General features: G+C 37.5%; 1 protein-coding gene across 8 annotated transcripts in view; it reads left to right on the top strand.

Moving 5' to 3' along the window:
- Positions 1-23,717, top strand: part of LOC109407033 (plasma membrane ascorbate-dependent reductase CYBRD1) — a 188,007-nt gene that overhangs the window by 102,354 nt on the left and 61,936 nt on the right. The window contains exon 1 of one of the 8 annotated variants that reach the window (XM_029873164.2): positions 1,203-1,554. The exons of the other annotated variants lie outside the window; for them this stretch is intronic. Coding sequence (XP_029729024.2) covers positions 1,532-1,554 — 23 coding nt within the window. The 5' untranslated portion in view covers positions 1,203-1,531. Of the gene's footprint in view, positions 1-1,202; positions 1,555-23,717 lie in introns of those variants that run through there. 8 annotated transcript variants of the gene reach the window in all.

The raw sequence follows: 23,717 nt of genomic DNA, 5'->3' as shown, positions 1-23,717 counted from the left end.
AGTAGTCCTGGCTTCTACTGGCGTTGTAGAAGACGGCCTTAACCCCACACTACCTTAACCTTCCTGTTAGGGTGTCTGTTGAGCAGATTTATCCCCCTATGGTTTAGAAGGAAAAAAAAAGCCACCAACAGCCTGGGGCAGCAGGGACGAAAGTCCTGGGGCCTGACGCCCCCCCGCTTGCGAGTCAGCCGTGTAGTCGTCGGCTAAGAATAGGACTACTAACCCCAATTCAAGGTGTCAAGCGACCCGTGCTGAGGAATGAGTGATCGAGGGGGTGAAAAAGATGCTCGATCTGTAACGGAGCCTGTGGGGTACCTGGGCACCCCCCACAGTAAGCTGACCCTTACCGCGTTAATGCAGGGCTCTGGTGTGGTGGACCTTATTTCCCGTGCGACTCGTGGGATGAAAAAATGACCAAAAATTCAAGAAATCAAAATTTAGGTGGAAGTAGTGGTGCGATCAACCCCTTCGAAAGAAGCGGGTTGATGAGATCTCCAACAAGGAGAAGTGAGGTTGTTGGTGGCTTGTATAATTTCGATTGTGCTGGTCTATCACGGAGAGCAAATACGAATTGTACGGTCACCCTTGATGACTCACTCATGCTGATGCTTATGTTCACGTTTGTATTCTCGTTAAGAAATAGGGGACTAAATAAATATGTACTTACGCCATTGTCACGTCACCCCCCTGCAACAGTTCAACTGCTGCCTGAAGATACTGTGGTCATACGAGGGAAGATCGTGATACGATACCTCTCCGAACTGAGAGTTCACCAAAATTTGTAAGCTGCTTTGAATTCCTTCAAGTATCATGCTAATAATTATCTGTTTCAGCTTTAAGCTCACCATTCATAAATATTGATTTGCTAATCAAGACATGGATAAACTCCCCACAACAGCCATACTCGTTTAAAATAGTTCAATAATTATTTTGAGTTTCACATTACGATTTGAATTTGTCTTTCTTAGGTCTAAATTAAGCTTGCTCATTGCTCTCCACTGCACGGTACAGGTTCGTGCTTCTGGAGAGATATTGAGAGCATATGCAACACTTTGGATGTATCCACCGTTCCCAGCCTTATGCGTAAAGAAAAGTGGATAACACAGGCTCAACCGGCTCCATTATTATAGTAGTGGTATGTTTATTGCTTATTCTTCAACAGCTCATTTCCAGCTAGAGAGAAGCCAGTCGTGATAAAACTTGCGAGATTCAATTCAGTCTTCGCGAGATGCTAGTCGAATTCAAAACGATACCCTGCACGCGTCCGTTGTAGTCTGCGCCGTTTTTTTTTTATTATTTTGTTCAGTTTCATCGAATCGTGCTAATTGATGATTTAGTGTCCATATGTATGTTATGTACATCAATGGGAGCGGAAAAGTGATACATTTTTGAACTCTGGGTGATTTATGTGTGATTAAAACTCAGTGATATATGATAAACAAAAACGTGCAACATTTAATTGGCACAGTAGTTGATTTAATTCACAACAACGCTGGATTACCAAGAAGGTGGAAAGAAAAGGCAACGCAAAATGCCTAGAAATACGACAACAACGTAAGCTCAGTACTAACATCTAACAAAAACATTTTTTAATGGGCGTTGCTGTGGTTCTACGGGTGCATACGAATTATCTACGCCTTGAATGCAAATTGATCAATTGTCATCATTATATAAGTTGCCTTAATACATCATGTGTCATCAAGTACTATCGAGAGGAAGCTAAAAAGTGTGTATCGAAATGAAAAAATAATGGTTTATCTATGCGTTGATGGCAATGCTACTTTGTAGTGAAGAGCTAGTAGCATTGTTTTGAATAACGATTTTTCAAGATGCTCTTGTTAAACTTTCTAAAAACGCAAAGCCGGTGGGCAAGTGCCATTAGTATTGATTTGTCTGTTGAATGTTATCTCAAGATTTAAATACTTATGAGTGAGGAAACACGCGTAACGTAGAGTTATATGTTTTTCGATATATTAATATTAGATATTATTATCATGTGCCTTCAGCTTTACAACAGGTGGGATGAGAAGCAATTGAACAAAAAAAAAAGCTTGAAGTATTTAATTATCAAATTGAGAAAAAAACTGATGGTTCTTATATTACCGTAATCCGGAGTAACATTGATCAGAATTTTCGATCTCTCTTTAATAATTCTCTTGTTTAAAGTAAACGTTACATGTTTTAGATTTTTTTTAAACAAGAACTAGCCCTCTGAGTATGTGTTAAACTACTTGAAAAAGTAGTGTCAAACTTCAAACTATGTTAAAATAAGCTTTTTAATCCAATTTTTGAATTTGTTGAATTGGGGTAACATTGATCATGTCAGTGGTCAATGTTTGTTTGTGTTGAAAATATCCTTACTTACTAAATTTGGAGTCTCTGATTTCAATTATGTTGTCCAAATTCTTACAAGTTATGTACTTTTTAGTTATTTTAGAATTAAAATCCTCTAAACCGCGAATAACGCCTAAAGACAGGCAATCGCTGAAGGATTTGATAGCCTACTTTAAATAAACCGTATATTTTACCGAAGAAGAGCACTTTCATAAAAGTTTCGTTTATTAAATCCAACTCTAGGATATCATATTGAAATAATACAGTGATTTCTAACCCAATATTGTATCTAGTATTCATACCAAGCATGAATGTTTGACAATGCATCTCATTTTCATGAAATCTATGTCATTTAATAGGTTAATAATTACGATTACGAAATACTATTCTTGGTTGGGATACGACTGGGATGAAAGCCAACATTCCGAAGAAATACCATTCGTGAGATTCAATGTAAAAATGTTTGTTTGGACATTTCATGAGGTCGGTCAAGCCGATCAATGTTATCCCGCTGATCAATGATACCCCGTTTTACGGTACCTACTATTTTTCTAAACTGCCCCTCGAAATTCACGTTTTGGCTAGATCTAATTAAGCATAGGTTGCGGGACCAGTTGGACAGGGGCTCCAATTTTGATCAGTTTTCCGCTATAACTCAGTCGATTTCATATCAATTGGCTACTGTACGTATCTCACCATGTACAATAACTTCACTCAATTGGTATTAATTTGACGAAGTTTCAGCAGAAAGTGCACAAAGTAGAACCCCCCTGCCCAAATGATTCCGTAGTTAATATGAATATTAGATATTCCTGCATAAAATTATCGATTTTCATGAACTCTTTGTTGGACGATTAAGAAATACATTTTCTAACTTTCGTTGTTGTCTTCCACACGTGGCCCGTCCATAAAATACGTAGACTCTACGGGGAGCCCGGGTAGACGTGAATATCTAAATCACCAAATCTTAAGGTGAAACATCAAGAAATCCCATTGCAATTTTGCTTACAAACTTTAGAGGCACAAATCTGACGAACGAAGCACCGAACAAAGCCGCACTTGATTATCCTGGCTTTGCTCACTTGCAAAAAGAGGCAGCTTTTCCAAATCGAGTGCATTTGCTTACATTTTTTTAAGATTTGTGCTCTTGAAAACGTGAGTAGGGGTTCAAGTCAGCCAGTGTGGCAGCCATATTGGTATTCTTTGAAGTTTCTCCTAAATAAAGTGGAACAATGTTTGATGATGTACCGTAAACGCACCATTAAGGTGGCCCACACTTATATGAAAAACAAAAATTTCGAAAAATGCCAAGTCTTACCTCCTAAATCAGTTGTTTTGGACTCCCAGAAGCTACGTTCAAAATTTGAGCAAAATCGGTTGAGGCAAAGGGGGCGCTCAAAACGCTAGAAGTTTGTATGGGAAAACGTGGCCAAATGTATGCAGAAATTTTAAGTTTTCGAATTTTGCCGCTAGGTGGCGCTGTAAGCGTTCAATAATCAAACCCTTTGGTATTATTGTAGGTAACTATATTCCAATCAACTTTGTCGAAGACCGCAAAGTGATCCAACGTCTGTGAAAAAATTATACCCTAGGTAAAGTGAGGATAAATTTTATTGTTTTTCCAATACATGTAAAGGAATAATATCAATAATGAAATCTCAATACTTTGCCTCACTTTGCCTAGGGTATAACTTTTTCCACAGCCGTCGGATCACTTCGCGGTCTTCGACAAAGTTCTTTGTCATATAGTCACCTACAATAATACCAAAGGGTTTGATTATTGAACGCTTACAGCGCCACCTAGCGGCAAAATTCGAAAACTTAAAATTTCTGCATACATTTGGTCAAGTTTTCCCATACAAACTTCAAGCGTTTTGAGCGCCCCCTTAGGCTCAACCGATTTTGCTCAAATTTTGAACGTAGCTTCTGGGAGTCCAAAACAACTGATTTAGGAGGTAAGACTTGGCATTTTTCGAAATTTTTGTTTTTCATATAAGTGTGGGCCACCCTACGCACCATACTATCTAGAACCCTCTAGAACCTAACTTTGCGACTTAAAAAAAAGCATTAAACAATATTGATGATGCACAATGCAAACTTTTTTCTCGGTGTACTAGCTAGTGATTATGGGAAACCCATTTTTTTTACTTGTAATTGCTGACTAGCTCAAAGGGGAGCTTTCCTGACACTCTTGACCTCAGGGTCGGCATGTTTTTTGACAAGCTCGCGGGCAGGGTGTATTGGAATGCCCTATATACCGTATGCGCGATAATGTTTGCACCATCGTCAAATATGATTCCAGTTTGACTTGTGAAGACAATGTATGGTCCACTGCACGAACTTACGCTGGCCTGCTTACTCTCACAGAAACTTTGACGTTTGAGAGGTGCCGACACCGCTCAAACGTCAAATTTCGTGTGAGAGTAAGCAGGCTAGAATAAATTCGTGCAGTGGACCATTGGTTTTATTTGCAGGCATTTAAGCTATTACTCATATCCTAGTAGGCTGTGAATAAAGTGTTCATTTTCTTAGTTTTACACTTGCATAATGACTAAGTGGCAACCTAGCTCGTGATTTGTCCACGCGCAAATGTCGAAAAGTATCCGTGGTAGTGTCAAAGTCAAGATTAACAATTTTTGAATTTATTTTTTTTATTTTGACATTGCATAATGGTGTAGACATTGGCACACAAACAAAAGTTATAATAACTATTGATTCTGGAATTTGGTACGGATCGATAGTTTTTCGGAAATTGAAAAAACGGAGGTTGCGTTCGGGCAAATTCAAGACTTTCTTATATGGCGCTACTCGTAGCTCCTGGATGCCATTGGTAATAATGTAAGTTTTTTTCTATGGTCGAAGGATCATAACCCGGGTAGAGGAAAAGAGCTCGATAATAGCATATTATGATATTAAGATCAAAATGTGATATTGGTTTGATTGATATAAGAGATAAAAGGTCTAAAAATAATATCTAAAATTTACTCCTGGAATATCATCATCAGATCAAATTTAGATCTTGTAAGATCTAACCAATAGCAGCAAGCTATTCGTTTGATCTTGAAATATCACATTTTGATATTGTTCAGATGTTCCAGGAACATTTTTCAGATATTATTTTCAGATCTTTTATCTCTTATGTCAATCAAACCAACATCATGTTTTGATCGTCAGTACTTCACCTCTACCCGGGAAAGGCCACCGTAATTTTCCTTTTCGATATGCCATGCCGTTAAGTCGTTGATTTCGCGTTTCTTTGCCATTTTTCTCATTGAGCGCATATAATTCACCCAAATCTTATTTTTGGTGGCAGCAATAGCTTTCTTAATCCATGTTAACCTTGGACGACCAGTGGACACCTTCGGGAATAGTTGCCCTTGCTTTTTTCGGTCTAAGACTGTTTTACGGTTCACCTGAATACTCCTGAAATGTTTTTTTTTTAACATTTGCGCGTGGACAAGTCCCGACTACCGCTGCTACCCCTTCATGGTGCAAATTTTAAACTTAAGAAATCGGATTTTTTTACCCGCAACCTACTGTGATATGAGTTAGAGCTTACGTACATGCAATAAAAACAAAGACATTGTGTGAACAGGTGATATGGGTACCTTATTTGTACGATGGTGCAAACATTATCACGCATACGGTATATATATATATATATCTATATATATAAAAATGAGTTCGGAGTTTCTTTGAGGCAACAAAACTCACGAACGGGTGAACCGATCAGCATGACTCTTGCATGGTTCGATTCGTATTCATGGCGTCTGTGTTTATAAGTAGTAAAAGTTGTGAAAATCATCTAAAAAGTAAGAAAATTGATAAAAACTTGATTTTTTTATGAACTGGGAAGAAAATCGACACGATCGCAATAAAACCGATCTAGAGTGCCGTGCTGAAATGAACCAAACAGTTGTCAAACCACCACAGATTGGCAAGACAAAGTTTGCCGGGACAGCTGTCCCGGCAAACTTTGTCTTGCCAGGTTGCAGTGGTTTGACAACTGTGGAGGTCATTTTAGCACAGCACTCTAGATTGGTTTCATTTCGATCCTGTTGAATTTCTTCTCGATTCATGGAAAATCATTACTTTCACAGTTTTTCTACTTTTTAGTTGATTTTCGTAACTTTTTATTACATATAAACACAGCCACCACGAATACGAATCGAACCGTGCAAGAGTCATGCTGATCAGTTCAGCCGTTCGTGACTTTTGTTGCCTCAAAGGGACTTCAAACTCATTTTTATATATATATATATATATATATATATATATATATATATATATATATATATATATATATATATATATATATATATATATATATATATATATATATATATATATATATATATATATATATATATATATATATATATATATATATATATATATATATATATATATATATATATATATATATAATATAATATAAAGATTTCACCATTACGACACCTTCCATAACGGTTGGCTACGATGGCGACCTTTAGCAGGATCTCTAGCACCTTCAGGGTGGCGATGGCGATTATCCGACCGATTGTTCCTTCAAATAAATAAATAAATAAAGAGAGGGGATCTCATAATTCAGAATCGATGTTCTGTCCAAAATAACGTAGTTCTGCTGTTCTCCGCAATTCATACGGTATTACCAGGATGTGATACTAGTACAAAAATACTAAGTATCCTCAAAATACTCTTTACTCAACCTTTTCAATTGGTGGTTTTAACAAGAATCTGAAGCACCATAAAGGGTAAAATGAGTTACAGGCCTTCAGCGCTAGGGCAGCAACCAGAGATAACGAGACATCAGCTCGTCTCGTCATCCTTCCATCTTGGTAAATCTAACAGAATCATGCTTTCCCTCTGGTGGTGGGTTGTGGAATTTCATGTATGGTTTAGCAGTATTCGCCTCCAAACGTCATCACCCCACCGCAAAATCGCTAGCGTAGAACTCAATCTTCTCTTCGCTGTTCGGTAAAAAAAATTAACGGTTCTTGAACCGTAAAACATCAAAAATACTGAAATTTCAGCTTTCAACACTGACTCTTGCTGATGATCAGTAAACGATTTCACTTTTAGCTGAATTCGGCAATTATTATTGCTGAGCAAACCGTAACACTGAGACTTTACCGGACATGAACAGTGAAACGAAAAAACTCAGTGAAAACAAGTACTGAACTATCGGTTAAAACTAACTTTTACTGAACTGTCAGTAAGCACAAAACGAGAACAACAGAGCGCGGTCGCAGACGTCAATCGAACACTTTGGAACAACTAGCACCGGAGTCATCATCCAAATTTTGCGACTTCAGCATCCTGCGAGAAAGGTACTTTATCCCTTTCGTGACGGAGCGCAAAAAATTGAAATCTCCATACAAATGGCTCAACTTTAGCTCTCCAGAACTCTTAGATTTCCCAACATAACAACAATTATTTTACCTCATTTGAAAGATCTACTCTTTATCTTTCGATTTCTTGCTTTGACTACCTAGACGAATTGGAAATAAAAATAATGCGACAGACAAAACTTTTTCATGTTTTACGGTTTTTGACCACTTTTTGTTTACCTTGTTGTGATTTATTTCACAGTCAATGTAAACAAAAGTTTGTTTACATACAAACGAGTATAAGTAATGGCTGAATTATTGAAATAGTTTACATCACATAAAACAAAGTATAAACAGATGACAAAAAATATGCAAAACTGCTACCGCTCAACAGCACAATTGTGCTGGTTCGTCACGAAAGGGTTATAATTCAAAATTCAGCGCCCTGGCGGTAGGTCTTCCTTCGGAACAGCTCGACAAAACTACTGCCATTTAAGCAAACAGACAAAAAAAAGGGAAGATGACCCAGTTCTGGCAAAAAGATCGGTAAATATTTTCGATTCTTCTTCATGTGACGTCTCATGAGGCATAATTTTCAAAACTGACCAAGGCGCTGAAATAGAATATTCAAAGTGGGAAGCCTCCCGCAGGAAAATGCTTGAAACGCAAAGCAGCATGATTCCGATGAGATGGTATTAATCTAGCAATACTAAATAGATGGGCTTCGTGGCCGAGGGGTTAGCGGCGTCAGTCGTTTAGATGTCTCGTAAGCCTCGAAGTGTGGGTTCGATTCCCGCTCCAGTCAGGGAAAACTTTTCGACAAACGGAAAATTCTCCATTAGGCCACTGGGTGTTATATGTGTTGTCCGTTGTCAAATGTATAATAAATAAAATAAGAATTAAATTTGTATTGAAATAAGAATTAAATTTGTATTTCGGCAAGCTGGGTTCCGCTTTAACAGCTGAAAATGTCAGCAATTCAGAAGTAAACAAAAATCGCTTTACCGAAAAAGACAGTAAGAATTTTGGCGCGAAAATCTCTTTTTGACAGATCTGAAATCTTTCGCATTACTGAGTTTTCGGTAGCAAAAAAAATACTGAGTTTTCTCTGCCGTTGAAAAACCCAGTAAAATATTACCGTGTTCGGTAATCAAATCTGAGTGTGTAGGTTTTGTAAAATCCCATTTCGTATTTTTTTTATTGAGTCGATCCAGATAATCTTTTTTGTGGGAACCGGGTAGAAAAAATCGTTTTATCGGTTTAATTTACCGAAAAAATGATGATAATAGGGAACTGGTATTTCTCTTTCAAACTTCTAAATTTTCACGACATAACCTCTACCTAGACCTCTACTTTTAATCACCAATGGAGGATTGCAGCAAAAACCTAACCTGAACGAATTCTCATTGACTGTCAAACGATCAACTGCAGCGATCGACGCGCCACCATCTTTGGAGGGTGTAAGTACCTTCTTCGCGGTGTTGTTTACGGTGAAGCAACACCGCGAAAAAGGTATATGTGCTCTCCAACATTCGAAAAATGGTGGCGCGTCGATCGTTCTACGCTAGCGATTTTGTGGTGGGGTGATGACGTTTGGAGGCGAATACGGTTCGTAAAAAAAATTTTGAGGGCAAGGACGGCTGTATTGACCGACACCGAATGAGAGAAAATGAAGGAGATAATGATGACGTCACTGTGATTTCCTTTTTGTTGAGTTTCCGAAATGTGTCCCGTATTTAAACGGGACAAATCTGGTCAGCCTATCTTCAAGCCGCCACCTTAGGTGGGTCGCCACGGGTTTGTTTACAAAATTTTAGTCTGCTGACCAATCAGCTACGTGTGGAAGCGAACTTTGTCGTACGTAGATAAATTTGTGATCGAGAAATGATCATTTCCACATATTATTAAGTGCGTTTACTACTCTACGTTAAATTTACAAGCTCCACATACGGCAAATTTAAAACAACGCTGAAGTCAATTGAATGTCAATGTCGCGTCTGCTCCAACAGAAAAAAAAAACACTATTGTCGGTCCGCCACCAAACCGGACGTCGCACAATCAAGTCGCGACGTTTTTGAATCATGTCAAAAGTAGTGCGCATCTTTTCCGTTGTTGTCAGCAACACAGCGCACTAGATGCGAAACAGTTGCGACACTTGTGGACCAAGACAATGGCAATTTTCGATTTAATGTCTGTTTTGATTCCAACCGGATAGACAATATATAAAAAGTATATTGTGTACAGTGTACGTATTTTTCTGCTGAAAATGCTCTGTTGGAACTAGAGATACGTGCACAATAAAATCAATGGCACTAGAGATTTCAATCATAAAAACACCATAAATTGAATAGTAGTAGGTTTGATTTTTTTTAAAGGACGATTTAAAAATGACGTCCATCATTTTCGGGAATTTTAGACCCCCCCCCCTCCCCCCTCTGTCTGGCGTTTTATACCTAACACATGGAGTGTCACAATTTCTCAGACAACCCACCCCCAACCCCCTACAACCAGAGGTTGTACAGACTGAACAATAGTATGGGACACGCTTGTATGGAAAAAATAAATCCTCGCTCCAGTCGACTTTTTAGATCCCAATGAGGTCACATATGAACTGTACAAAATTTCAGCGCAATCGGTGAAACTATAATTTAGCGCAAGTGGTTCAAAGTTTTCATAGGATTTACATGGGAAAAGTTACACTTTCAAACAAAAAATACCAGAGGTCGCCCCTTATCTCCTTAATTCAAATCGATCAACGCTTCTTGTAGGAAAATCATTTGTGAAACTTTCCTTCGAAGACCGCAAAACAATTGGATTCTTGTGGAAAAAGTTATTGATTTATTACCGATTAGTGATCCAACGAACGGCTTTTTGTTTTGTTTTATCAGCAGCACTGTAGCTGCTGCCTTGGCTGCTGCTGTTTCTGGGGGTGGTGATGCCACCCGCCACCTCATGCAGCAACGGCAGCAGCAGTGCTGCTGATAAATCAAAACAAAAAGCCGTTTGTTGGATCACTAATCGGTAATGAATCAATAACTTTTTCCACAAGCATCCAATTGTTATGCGGTCTTCGAAGGAAAGTTTCATAAATGATTTTCCTACAAGAGGCGTTGATCGATTTGAATTAAGGAGACAAGGGGCGACCTCTGGGAATTTTTATCTGAAAATGTAACTTTTCCCATAGTAAATCCTATGAAAACTTTGAACCGCTTGCGCTAAATTATAGTTTCACCGATTGCGCTGAAATTTTGCACAGTTCATATGGGACCTAAATGGAATCAAAAAAGTCGACTGGAGTGAGAATTTGATGTTTTTCCCATACTACTGAACAAGCACTAACATTAGACATCGGACAACACACATAACACCCAGTGGCTCAGTAGAGAATTTTCCGTTTGACAAAAAGTTTTCCCCGACTGGAGTGGGAATCGAACCCACACTCCGAGGCTTACGAAACGCCTAGATGACTGACGCCTCTAGGCGTACGGTCACGAAGCCCACAAACAATTAACTCCAGAAAATTTGGATACTTTTATGGTACAAATACATAACCCCCATTTTCTATTGTAAAGTATAATAATGCATGCTACTAAGGTGATCACGTCCGATTGTATGGGTGGCCCTTTTGAAGATGTATAGGTGCGTTTTGGGAGAAAACGAAAGCACATCAATTCGCGTTGTTAAAAATTATGGAATTTACCATAATACCATAGACTAATTTCATAGGTAAATTTTCATACATCCAAAACCATAGGGTCTGTTGTTACTCTATCGTTTTAAACAATTGAATTAATGGTAACTTCCATTCATTTCAGCGTGTTGTAACAATACATTCGGTTGTATCTCTATGATATTTTTTTATCAGGGACCATATTTTTGGCTTCGCTCCAGTTGTATGAGGTAAACACACTATAGCACACTATAGCCGCCTGTTCCAGTGATAGGAGTCCACTAATCATGTGACCCCTAATTCAAGGTGTTATGTGGCTTTACCTTACCGTTTTACTGTGTTTGTATAAAAGTGTACTAATGTATTGGTGCGAGTATGAAGATTTACACACACTGACATGAATAGTACCACCTTCATCCGTAGTTGCGCTGCTAACAGTGACTCCCAGGGGCGCCAACTTGGTCAAATTATTGGGGGGGCAAAGCCTGTTTTTCCTGATTTTTTGTATGGGAAAATTTGAAAATCGTCAATTATTGGGGGGGCAAAACCATGCTTGCCCCCCCTAAGTTGGCGCCTATGGTGACTCCCGATTGCAAGTCCTCCTGAGTTCCTGATAAAGTGGTCTTCGGTTAAATGAAGGATGACTTAGATATGACCGAAAAACATTTCCATGTTTTTGAAGGGGGGAAACCAAACTTTTGCACGGGAGTGTATGATCTTTTCGTTCTACTAGAGTGTTATGACTTTGATTTGGTGATAAAATAATCCGAATTGGGCCGAAAAGGAAAGATAAACTTATTTAATCATGCGACTGTTCCCCCATCAGTATAACACCAAAGAACATTCTATGATTTAAAGATATATTGTTGGTAAGAATATTGGCAGAAGTTGCCGTTGAACTAATTCGTTGATGAAAAAAGGAAAAAGGTTGAAAAAAGGAAATATTTCTGATGATCATATTGGCAGCTACGGAAGAAGTTATAAATTATTAGTCATAGTTCCATATGACGAACATATGGTGATTAATTATTTTTCCAACATGTATTTGCGAAACCCATTGCAATGCAACTATCGATAGAGTCAGTGCCCCATATAAATACAATAAATCCGCTACAATAGGCTCGCTCCGGACGCTTGCTTTTCTGTTGTTCTACGCCTGTAGCTGCTGCCCGAATCCATTTTACATTAGACATGCGGGGAAGCTTTAAATGGGTCAAACGTAGAGACTTCAGCAGCATCAAAAACTTTCGACACTGTCATTGGGTCATGTTTTATACTAGATCTTTCAGCAAACAACTGAAGATGAAAGATAATCATAGAACGTTAAAACTGCAGTTGAATTTATAGAATAATTGGTAATTTTATATTCAACTCAACGCTTATATCTTGGTTAGTATTGGATGACCGTGACTTCGAAATTCAGTCACTAAGTCATTAAAAACTTTTCAAAATTTGTTAAAATTTTGCGAAGTCGATACTGTCTGATTTATAGCATGACCCTAAGGATTGGACAATATGACCCTAGAGGCAGACAAAATATGTTTTTTGGCGTTTGAAGAAAATTGAGTTACAAAACATGAAACCATAAAACCCCTGTAAGCTCACTAAGAACAGGAAGCAATCCACAAACCAACAAGTTTCTACCATTTAAAATGTGTTGGTCATTATTGCCCATCGCCCCAGAAGACAGACACAGCGTTAATTTAGACCGACCAATATAAAGCAATATAAAGGGGAAACAGAAATATTAGATTAGAAAATCAGAATACAAAAACATAAAAAGAAATCGGTAGCCACATAGAAAAGATTGTATACTAAATAAAAAATATTACATCACTAGTGCAGACGTAATAACAGTAACCTTCACATTCCGAATTATTATATTACTTTTACTGTTTACAGTTTTCTATTTCCTTTCGACTTTCTTCCGTGTGGCGATACCTACATGTGTATGCCTTCGAAATGCCTAACCTCACCTAAGTTTTCGTCTGGACTAACCAGTTTGATAACGTGAGCCAAGCCAACCTGAGAGCTAAGCGAGGTACTGAAAGCATACAAGTGAAAGTGAAGTCGCTCATTCCCGACCACGGATAGTAATTGTTTTTATGTATTCCATCTTATGTTATGCGCACGTCTATCGAACCGTTCACGTGTATTTAAACAACTGAGCAAATCTGCACCAGCCATCGCTAGGTACAATCAGTGCTGATTGGCCTACGACTATGTTTTACCTAGCTGAACATACCTTATCCTCAGAAGTCAATGACTCTGTATCGAGAAATTGCCTTGTTGTATGCGAGCCAAGTGTGCGAAAAAATGTCTTCGGAAAAAAAACCAGTATAAGGACACCATTTTATCGAAACTTATCTTATGCAATTCAGTATCATAATTTACATGTTATATAACTCATTTTGGTATCATAATGGCCAATTTTTCCGAACTGGCTCATTATGCAACTGAAATGAGTTGCATAATGAAAAATAGTTGTATAATGGTCATAATGCAACTCATTTATCCAACTCGGCAAGTCTCGGCAGGAATTCGTGCTGAAAAAATCAACTTTTTGCAACTCGTTACATAAATAACTATTTATCTATCCGCATGCCATTGTTTACAACTGCCGAACAAAGGCGCAAACGCTAAACTGTCATTTTCATTGGAGAACTGCCAAAGGCCCGAGAAATCAGTTGATATAAGACGTCAAATGAAAAGGTCCATCTTTTCAACACAAACATACATTGTCCATTAGATTAGACTGATACAAATTTTTATGGCAGGAAATAAAAGTGATATACGCGGGTCCAAAATTGACGCACTTTTGAATTATTTCCTGTATGCATAGTATGCATATAGTGTCTTTAATCCCTAGCTTAAGTTGACTTTAGCATAGCGTACATGGAGAAACTCAAGTACCCAAATTTGAGTATTTTTAAACTCACTTTTGAGTTCTTTTTTGTCTCCTCTCTCATTCACTCTCTTTGTTGTTGTCAAAGAGCGGAGAGTAATCCAACCCAACTTTGAAATTTCGGTGCGGGAAGCCGAAATTGAGTAAACAGCATTGAACTCAAATTTGAGTATTTTGAACTAGCAGTTGAGTGAAAAAAAAACTTAGCTGGTAGGGAAATACTTTGCCGCACGGAATCAAATGTAAAAAAAAAACCCACTTGATGTTGCTTCCACGAACTCAAATTTGGGTTCCCGCACATTTCACCCCAAAGTTGGGTGAAATAAACTCACATTTGGGTATATCCCGAACAGTGTAAATCGTCAATTGACACCTTAAAAACTCAACAATTGTTGCACACTTCATAAGAAAGGCATGGAGTGTACAACAATTGGCGAGTTTTTAAGGTGTGCAACAATTGGCGATTTACCCTATTTTTTTATTCTTTATTTACATTTAGGGTATTTTAGCGAATAGTACACCCGTTAGTAGCTGAAATTTGCCGAACGAAAACACCTTATATTTGTCATAAAATAATCATTTGAAATATCAATGAAATTATCCTAGTGGACCGCGGGGTCCATTATTGGTTTTTTGGGATCCGCTATTGCAGGGGTTCCCAACCTTTTTGAGGGGGCGGCCCCCTTTGAGAATTGTCAATACATCTGAGGCCCATTGAAAATTTTTAGAAAAAAAAAATAAATTAAATGAACAAAACCGAGTTTTTTTTGGATACACTGACGTATCCAGAAATTTACTGTTGGAGGGATTTTCGATGATCAATAACACGTTTTTTTTATTCGACACTCACATTTTGTAAACAGTAATGATGTGTACATTCAATTTGAGTCGAAGCTGAAAAATAGCGGCGCAGCCGAAATTTTTTTATCTTGTAAAGGCGTTTTATACTGAAAATTCGTTCCTCAAATTGGCTTTTGGGGGTGGCGGTATACAAAATTAAAAATTGATAATTTGCACAAAATGGAATAAAAATTGAACAATTGTTTTGGTAACCTCGCGGACTGGCTTCACGGCCCTCCAGGGGGCCGCGGACCACCAGTTGGGAACCAGTGCGCTATTGGGTAGATTGTATTTTCCTACCATGTTAAATCGGAGACTTAAGTGGACCCCCATAGATTTAACCAATAGTGGACCACCCCTCTCCCCTCGACTTGTTCACATTTACAAATTTACTAAAATAACAGCGCAACATTTTTTTGTCTCAAGAGCAAACTTATGTGTCTCTGACAGATTTATTGAGGTGGGCAATCTCGTAGTCCTACTTCATCGACCTAATCAAAGAACCCCTCTGCATTCATCTGTCAGTAGCAATGACAGAAACTTTAGTATAAGTAAAACTACGATTACAAGACAATACGTTTTATTCGGTTCAATTAAAGTCTATTTAATATCGCTCTATAAATTCGGTATTCTTATTCCACCCATTAAGATTTTGGGCTGCTGAATACGTATCCGAACTCAGATTTGCTGCAGCACAATTTTGAGCTATACCTCAATTTATAGGGCAAAATATGCGATTTTGGGCTTTTTTTTACTGCAAACCATTAAGCATGGAATTTTTTTTTCAAGCAATCATAGGGTAAATTGGTCAATTAACATCTATTTTAATGACTCATGCAAAACATTTCGTTTTACCAAACCAAATTTGATAGATTTAAGCATTTTATGTTAGTATGTAAACCTGAATGCAACTTTTTGAGGGTGACTTGTATGGGAAATATTGTACCTAATATAAATCGCTTTGGTAAAACGAAATATTAAAAAAAAAAAAGAGACGCTACATCGTCTTTCACCAGAGGTTGTACAGACTGAACAAGCACTAACATATATGACAACGAACAACACACATAACACCCAGTTTCCCAGTGTCCCAGTGGAGAATTTTCTGTCTGACAAAAATTTTCCCCGACTGGAGCGGGAATCAAACCCACACCCCGAGGCTTACGAAACGCCTAGATGACTGACGCCTCTAGCCGCACGGCCACGAAGCCCTACCACATATTTTGCATGAGTCGTCAATTTAGACGTAAATAATTGTTTAATTGAATGTTTAATAATTGACCAATTTACCCTTTGATTGTTTAAAAAATATTTCCGTGCTTATTGGCTTACAGTCGAAAAAGCCCAAAATCGCATATTTTGCCCTATAATAGCTCAAAATTGTGACGTGCTAATTTTGCTCTTGAGACGGACCAAAAGTTAATTTTTGTAACGCTGCTAATCAAATTATCGCTTTTCAGCCTGGATTCACCAAACAAAACTGCTGTCTAACAACATGAGCCATGGTATCCCGTTGGTAGTTTACCGGTCGAAGCAGATTGCTAGGGGTTCACTTTAGGTTAAGAGTCCACTATTGGCTAAAATACCCTACTCTTAGCATTCCAATCGATTTTTTTAATAATCTTAATTAGTATCTCAATCAATTTTTACATTCTTCAACTTAAACTAGGTGTTCTGTTATTATTACACCCTATCATCCTATTTTTTTAAACCTTTTATTCTTAATCACTTAACCTAATTTACAGCTCTATTGTCCACTGGGGCACTATGTGAGCAATTACAATTGACAGCTGCACTTACATTTTTTTTTTTTTGTACAGCGCCTAGATTCTATTCTACTTTATCGAACTGGTTGCCTTTCTCCTGCTTTCACTTTTTCTACTTTATACCTAGTAGAATGATGAGCACAAGGATGATGATGGATGGCCGTTGTTCCTTTCCAGTCCGATTGGGGGGTCCATTATGACCCTCAGAAGAGGGTCAGTGTCAGTTGCTCTCGGGGAAAAGCAACTGACGAAAAATTGCAAGTGCCGGGGCTGGGAATCAAACCCATGACCATCCGCATATGAAGCAAACGTGTGACCAACTACGCCACGGGCCCCGGCAGATCCTAATTTTGTAAAATTAGCTGTTATCAATATTAATTAATAACATATTACATTTCATTTGCTATAGCAAGATTTCTTGCAGGATTTATTTCTCACCTGCGCGTCAGATATACATTTTTTTTTATCATATCCTAACTCTAACTTAACTTAAACTAATTATTTAAAGAACTAATCGTAGCAATAGAAGACTGCAACGATTTTTGACGAAAATTTGCAATGATATTAGTTGACATCTGTTCCAATGCCCTAATAAACCATGGTGTTGGTTACGGACGATACACTACGGACCATGATGTAGACGGTTCAACAATACCGCATACTGTTCGAATTGTGTCCTGAATGGGTGGTTAAGCACGTCTTATGGTTATCGTTAATGCGGGTGTTTCAATATTTGAAATTTGATGCAACTTATTAGTACTATACCAGGAAGGCAACTTCAGAATCATTTTCAAAATTCTATTTTGAATCCCCTGAATTTGCTGGTATTGCAATAGCTCGACCATAACCAAGCTGGAGAATTACGAAATCTAAATTTGATAGGGTAGATCTTACACCGTAACGCACCATTATAAGGTGATCTACCCACGTTACGGGTAATTTGATTTTCTATTAATAAGTGGGTATAAACACTTAATGTATTTATTGCACTTAGTTTGAATAGTTTATGTGCGGTGTTTTGATAGTTAAGTTTTTATCTAGTAAGTGTCCTAGATACTTAACTTCGTCCGACCAATTTGTTAAAGTTCCCCTCATAGTGACAATATTTCTTCTTAAGGGTTTCAAATAAAGAGCTCTTGGCTTATGTGGAAATATTATAAGTTCAGTTTTGGAAGTATTTGGAGAAATCTTCCATTTTTGAAAAAATATTAGAACTTTTTTGCAACCTACTACAAATGACACGCAAACTCCGCCCCTTGGCTGAGATACCTGTGTCATCTGCAAATAACGATTTTTGACATCCCTGTGATAACTGGTAAATCAGGTAAGTGGGAGCTACAAATATTGTACAAGATTGTTTCCAGTATGCTGTCACCTTGTGGAACACCAGCTCTTACAGGTAATCTATCTGACTTGGAATTTTCATAGTTTATTTGAAGTGAAGTGATCGGATAAATAATTTTGAACAATTTTAATAATATATAGTGGAAAATTAAAATTTATCATTTTTACGATCAAGCCTTCGTGCCAAACACTATCGAATGCTTTTTCTATGTCAAGAAGTGCACCGCCAGTGGAGTAACCATCAGATTTATTGGAACGAATGAAATTCGTTACCCTTAAAAGTTGATGAGTAGTCGAATGTCCTTGGCGAAATCCAAACGGCTGATTGAAAAAAAAATGATTATCATTCTATTTAAAATAAGTTTTTCAAAAAGTTTACTGATAGATGACAGTAAGCTAAGTGAAACTAGAAGCTTCGACAGCATTTTTGCCAGGCTTTAACCTTCCGTAACTCGCGCGGTTGACTACCTGCGTCAGCACCACGCTAATGCTGAGTACAAAAAGCGAGATTTTTTCAACGTGTTGTACAAAATACAACAGCGCGATCGCTCGTGGGTTAAAATTGGAACAGCTTTAGCATTTTTCCATTTTTTAGGAAAATATGCTAACTGAAAACATTTGTTAAATATATTAACCAAAAATTATAAGCAACTTTCTGGAAGTTTTGTGATGAGAATATAGAAAATTCCGTCATCATCTGGAGCTTTCATATTCTTAAACTTCTTTCTTCGTCCGAATCAGTGCCCAATGAATTGTCGAAAATGTTTTCATGATTGAGAATGCTTTCGAATTCGCGGGCAACCTGATGTTCTTTTCGACTAGTGAGACCTATACCCCTTTCGTGACGAACCAGCACAATTGTTTGGTTTATCTGATGTAAATTGTTTTATATATTGAGCCATTACATATACTTGCATGTGTGCAAATAAACTTTTGTTTATGTTGTGTGTGAGATTTATCATAACAAGTTAAACAAAGAATGAGCAAAAATTGTAAAACATCAAAAAAATTTATCTGTCGCAAATTTTTAATTTTCGGTTTATCTAGGTGAACAAAGCTAGGAATCTGAAGTTATAGAGTAGTTCTTACAAATGCCAAATAAAAAGTGTTGATATATTAAAAAATCCAAGAGTTCTAAAGAGCCAAATTTGAGCAATTTGTATGGAAATTTCAGTTTTTTTTCGCTTCGTCCCGAAAGGGATACTGAAATTATGCGCACTTTCAAACTGCTTGGCTAGTTTTTGTGCTTTTTCAAAATTAGTTAACAATATTTTATTATCCTCTTTTAGCGCCGGAATAGGCTTCTGAGGCTTTTTCAAAATTTTTGCCAATTCCCAAAACGACTTAGAGCCGGGGTTTAATTGAGAAACTTTATTTGCAAAATTTTTGTTTCTCAATTCGGTGAAACGTTTCATAATTCCCTTCTGAAGATCCTGCCAAATAACTTTTAACGCAGGATCGTTAGTTCGTTATCTAGCTTCGACTATAGTACTAGTCATTAATGTATGATTTATATGTACCCAGTCAGCTGAAATATAACAGGAAGATGATCAGAATCGAAGTCAACATGAGCAACCAATTGGCTATGTATAATGCTGACTTGAGTCAGTTAAGACGAAATCAATTGTTGAGAGATTTCTAGCAGAAGAAAAACAAGTGGGTCTATCGGGATATTGAACAGAAAAATATCCTGAAGAGCACTTAACAAATAAATCCAGCCGTTGTAATTGAACTGAAGATTATTCCGCGAACGGTGTTTCGAGTTAAAATCACCAAAATGCAAGTCGGCCGCAATGAAAGTATGTTTACCAAAGTTTGTTTCAACAAAAACACCCAAAGTTTCAAAAACATTGGTTTCAAATGATAAAAAAGGTGCTTGATGCGCCGATGATTGCAACTCCACCACATACTCCATCTAGGCGATCATTTCTATAAATGAAATAGTTTGGGTTTCATTTGATTGAAGACCCAAGTTTTAAATAAGTTTCAGTAATACATAACTGCAACATGCACATTATTGACTGTTAAAAAATAGAATAGCTCATCCTCTTTGCCATTTAGAGAACAAGTATTCAAATTTAAAATTTATTTGGAACCATTACCAAAACGTAATCCAATAGGAAGCAATCAGTGAAGTACTAGATTGAAAGTAGTGAGCTGGATTTTTGTATGGTGAGATGATCAGTTCTCCATTTCTGTAATGAAATGGTACAAACAGCATGGGTTATATGATTTCTTGACTAATTTGATGCTATTTGAGCAAAAGTTTGGGTAACTGTGTTGTTGTATTATTTATTTCTTGCAACTTCAACAACACAGTTACCCCAACTTTTGCTCAAACAACATTAAATTAGGCAAGAATCTATATAACCCATGCTGCTTCAACCATTTCATTGCAGAATTGGAGAACTGATCATCTCACCATGCAAAAATCCAGCTCACTACTTTCAATCTAGTACTTCACTGATTGCTTCCTATTACAATTTTATTTGTAAATTTAACTCCAACTTGGACTGATTCAGCCATAGTTTGAGGTTTGAATATTGCATCGATCATTTGTTGCGATTCTTCAGATAAAAGGTCAAAACCGGATGCAGACATGCCTGAATCACGTTCATTTTCAGAATTTCATGTTTGATGATAGGTATTAGAGTAAAGTGGGGCAAAAGTTCGAGTGGGGCAAGAGTTTCTTTTGAAGTTTTTGAGCTCAATTCAAATTATTTCTTTCGGGTGTCAAGGTTGTTCGAAGCCTTTTTGAAAAAGAGTCTTTCAGTCCAAAAATTATGAAAATTGATCAATATTTCGAAAAGTTATGACAAAATGTTGATTTTTGATCAAAAAATTGTAACATGTGATGGTCCTTCCAACGCATAGAATGGAATTGTAATGAAATCGAATTCGATATTTTATTTTGGGGCGTAACTAGGTATATTTTGAAGATGCTTTAGCATGTATAACTTTTTGCAAAAGAGATTTGGAAATCGTATTTTACACATAGTGGGGCAAAAGTTCGAATTGTGGGGCAAAAGTTCGAGTCATGTGGAAACTTTAGGTATAAACCTAAAATTCTGCAAAATGTACATATTATATCTAAGAGTGATGGAATTAGTGAGAAAATTCGATTAAAGTTGAAAAAAAATGTTGTTGTATCTGAATTTGACGGAAAACTACTAATTTTTGAAGTAGTAAATTTTACCCTGATTTGGGTAAAATCCAGATCTAATTTTAAAGTGTATTCCAGTTCTAACATCAAATATTACGTGGTTTCAGGTATTCCTATTACCAAATTGTCAAAATAGTGTGCTACGGCTAGCGAAATTCCTCAAACACTAGATTCGAACTTTTGCCCCAGTGGTGGGGCAAGAGTTCGAATAAAACACACACATACAAAAAGTGTTGTAACTCAAAATTGAAAAGACATTTGGTGTAACTTTGTTCAGCAAAATTTTAGCTCATGGATGGTAGAATCACCACACGGTATTTATTTATTTTTATCTGCTTCGATTTTTTGAAATGGGTTGAATTTTCAACTAGGGTCGAACTTTTGCCCCACCTTACTCTATTTGAATTTTGCTGACCAATAACCACATACCAAAACCACAACCAAAATTTAAAATGTTACTCATTCCAGTGCTGGAGGGTAGATTATTCGCTCGAAGGTTAGTTTGGTGGATAACTGCCTGTGGCTGATAGGTACGAGCGGTATGAAAATTATTCAACCGTCCGTCGATGGAAGAATTTGTGTTGTTAGAAAATCTACCTGCAGAGTTACGAGTACGACTAGCGTTCTCATTCATTTGCCGGGCACGTGATTCAACAACTTTTTTGCGGATAGGGCAATCCCAAAAGTTTGATTTATGGTTGCCACCGCAATTTGAAAATTTAAACTTTCTGGTATCTTCCTTTACCCACGTATATGACATCCCTATTCCCACTCAATAGGATTGTTTGCAGCCAACATTAATTGGGTTCCCCCATTGACAATGCATTTGAGTTCTGTAAACATTGGTGGGTAACTCTCGTTGAGACCGTCCCACTATTTACACCATGTCTTCAAAAATGTTTAAGGTGGCGATTTTCTGAAAGTCCTCCCCAAAAAAGTAAGGAAAATGCATTTGGTTAATCAAATTGGTGGACCCCCCGTTAGTTAGAGCCACAAGCATTTTGGTGAACCCCTCGATTTTGGTCAATTGTTGGCTCATTTAAACCGTTATAACTCGAAAGTTTCGCCAGAAACCACTTAAAAACTATAGGTTGTTGGAAAGAGAAAAGATAGAGGTACTCTTTGCAGTTATAAAAAGTTTGGTCGGCCATATTTATTTCGGCCGCCATCTTGAATTTATGTACCAAAACATTTTTTTCGCCATGTTGGCAACCACCGATTTTCAAATTTCTTGCGTCAATCGAAAGCTGGGACATTTTTACACAACATATCGAAAATTTAGAGATGTATCTTTTTTCTATCAAAAGTTATCTGCACTTTTGTAAATCATGACACGTTTTCTCCATACATTTCCATGCGCACCGGCAATGACACGCAACAGCATCAAAGTTGGCGCCTGCTTGTATACACAAACGCACCTGCAGCAAAATTAGGGCAAATCGGAGGATCGTTCTCATTTTTAACTGTTTCTCAACGATGAGGGCATTGCTTTTTAAACTTTTTTGGTGTTTTGAAAAGCTGAAGCTTTCAACTTTTCATTAGTGGATTCAGATTTAGAATAAATGTTCGTAAACACTGTGAAATAACGCTGCATTTATGTAAACAATCGGCACCTGGCCCAGTGCGCAAAAGTGGCATGATTCACAAAAGTGCAGATAACTTTTGATATGAAATAGATACATCTCTAAGTTTTTGATATGTTGTGTAAAAATGTCCCCGCTTTCGATTGACGCAAAAATTTTGAAAATCGGTGGTTGCCAACATGGTGAAAAAAATGTTTTGGTATAAAAATCCAAGATGGCGGCCAAAATCAATATGGCCGACCAAACTTTTTATAACTGTAAATAGTAGCCCTATCTTCTCTCTTTTCAACAACCTATAGTTTTCAGGTGGTTTCTGGCGAAACTTTCGAGTTATAACGGTTTAAATGAACCAACAATTGACAAAAATCGAGGGGTCCGCCAAAATGCTTGTGACTCTAACAAACGGGGGGTCCACCAATTTGATTAACCAAATGCATTTTCCTTACTTTTTTGGGGAGGACTTTCAGAAAATCGCCACCTTAAACATTTTTGAAGACATGGTGTAAATAGTGGGACGGTCTCAGCGAGAGTTACCCTGGTACAAGATGCGGGAATCGAAATTGTGACGTCATCGCACCCTGGTGCCTTTACCGGACAGTCGTCCTTGGCGTGAGAAGAACCTCCACAAATCATGCATTTAGCACCCATGTGGCAATGTTTCGTTCCATGCCCCCAATCCTGGCACTGAGTTGGGTTCTGGAAATTTTTCCATGTCACTTGAACATGAAACATTTTCTTCGCCTTGTCCAAATATTTCAAGTTATTTAGACCACTTTTGTTAA

Source organism: Aedes albopictus, chromosome 2, assembly GCF_035046485.1.
Source record: "Aedes albopictus strain Foshan chromosome 2, AalbF5, whole genome shotgun sequence".
Taxonomy (NCBI): domain Eukaryota; kingdom Metazoa; phylum Arthropoda; class Insecta; order Diptera; family Culicidae; genus Aedes; species Aedes albopictus.
Note: the sequence above shows the minus strand (reverse complement) of the source record. Positions and strands in the feature narration are given on the sequence as shown.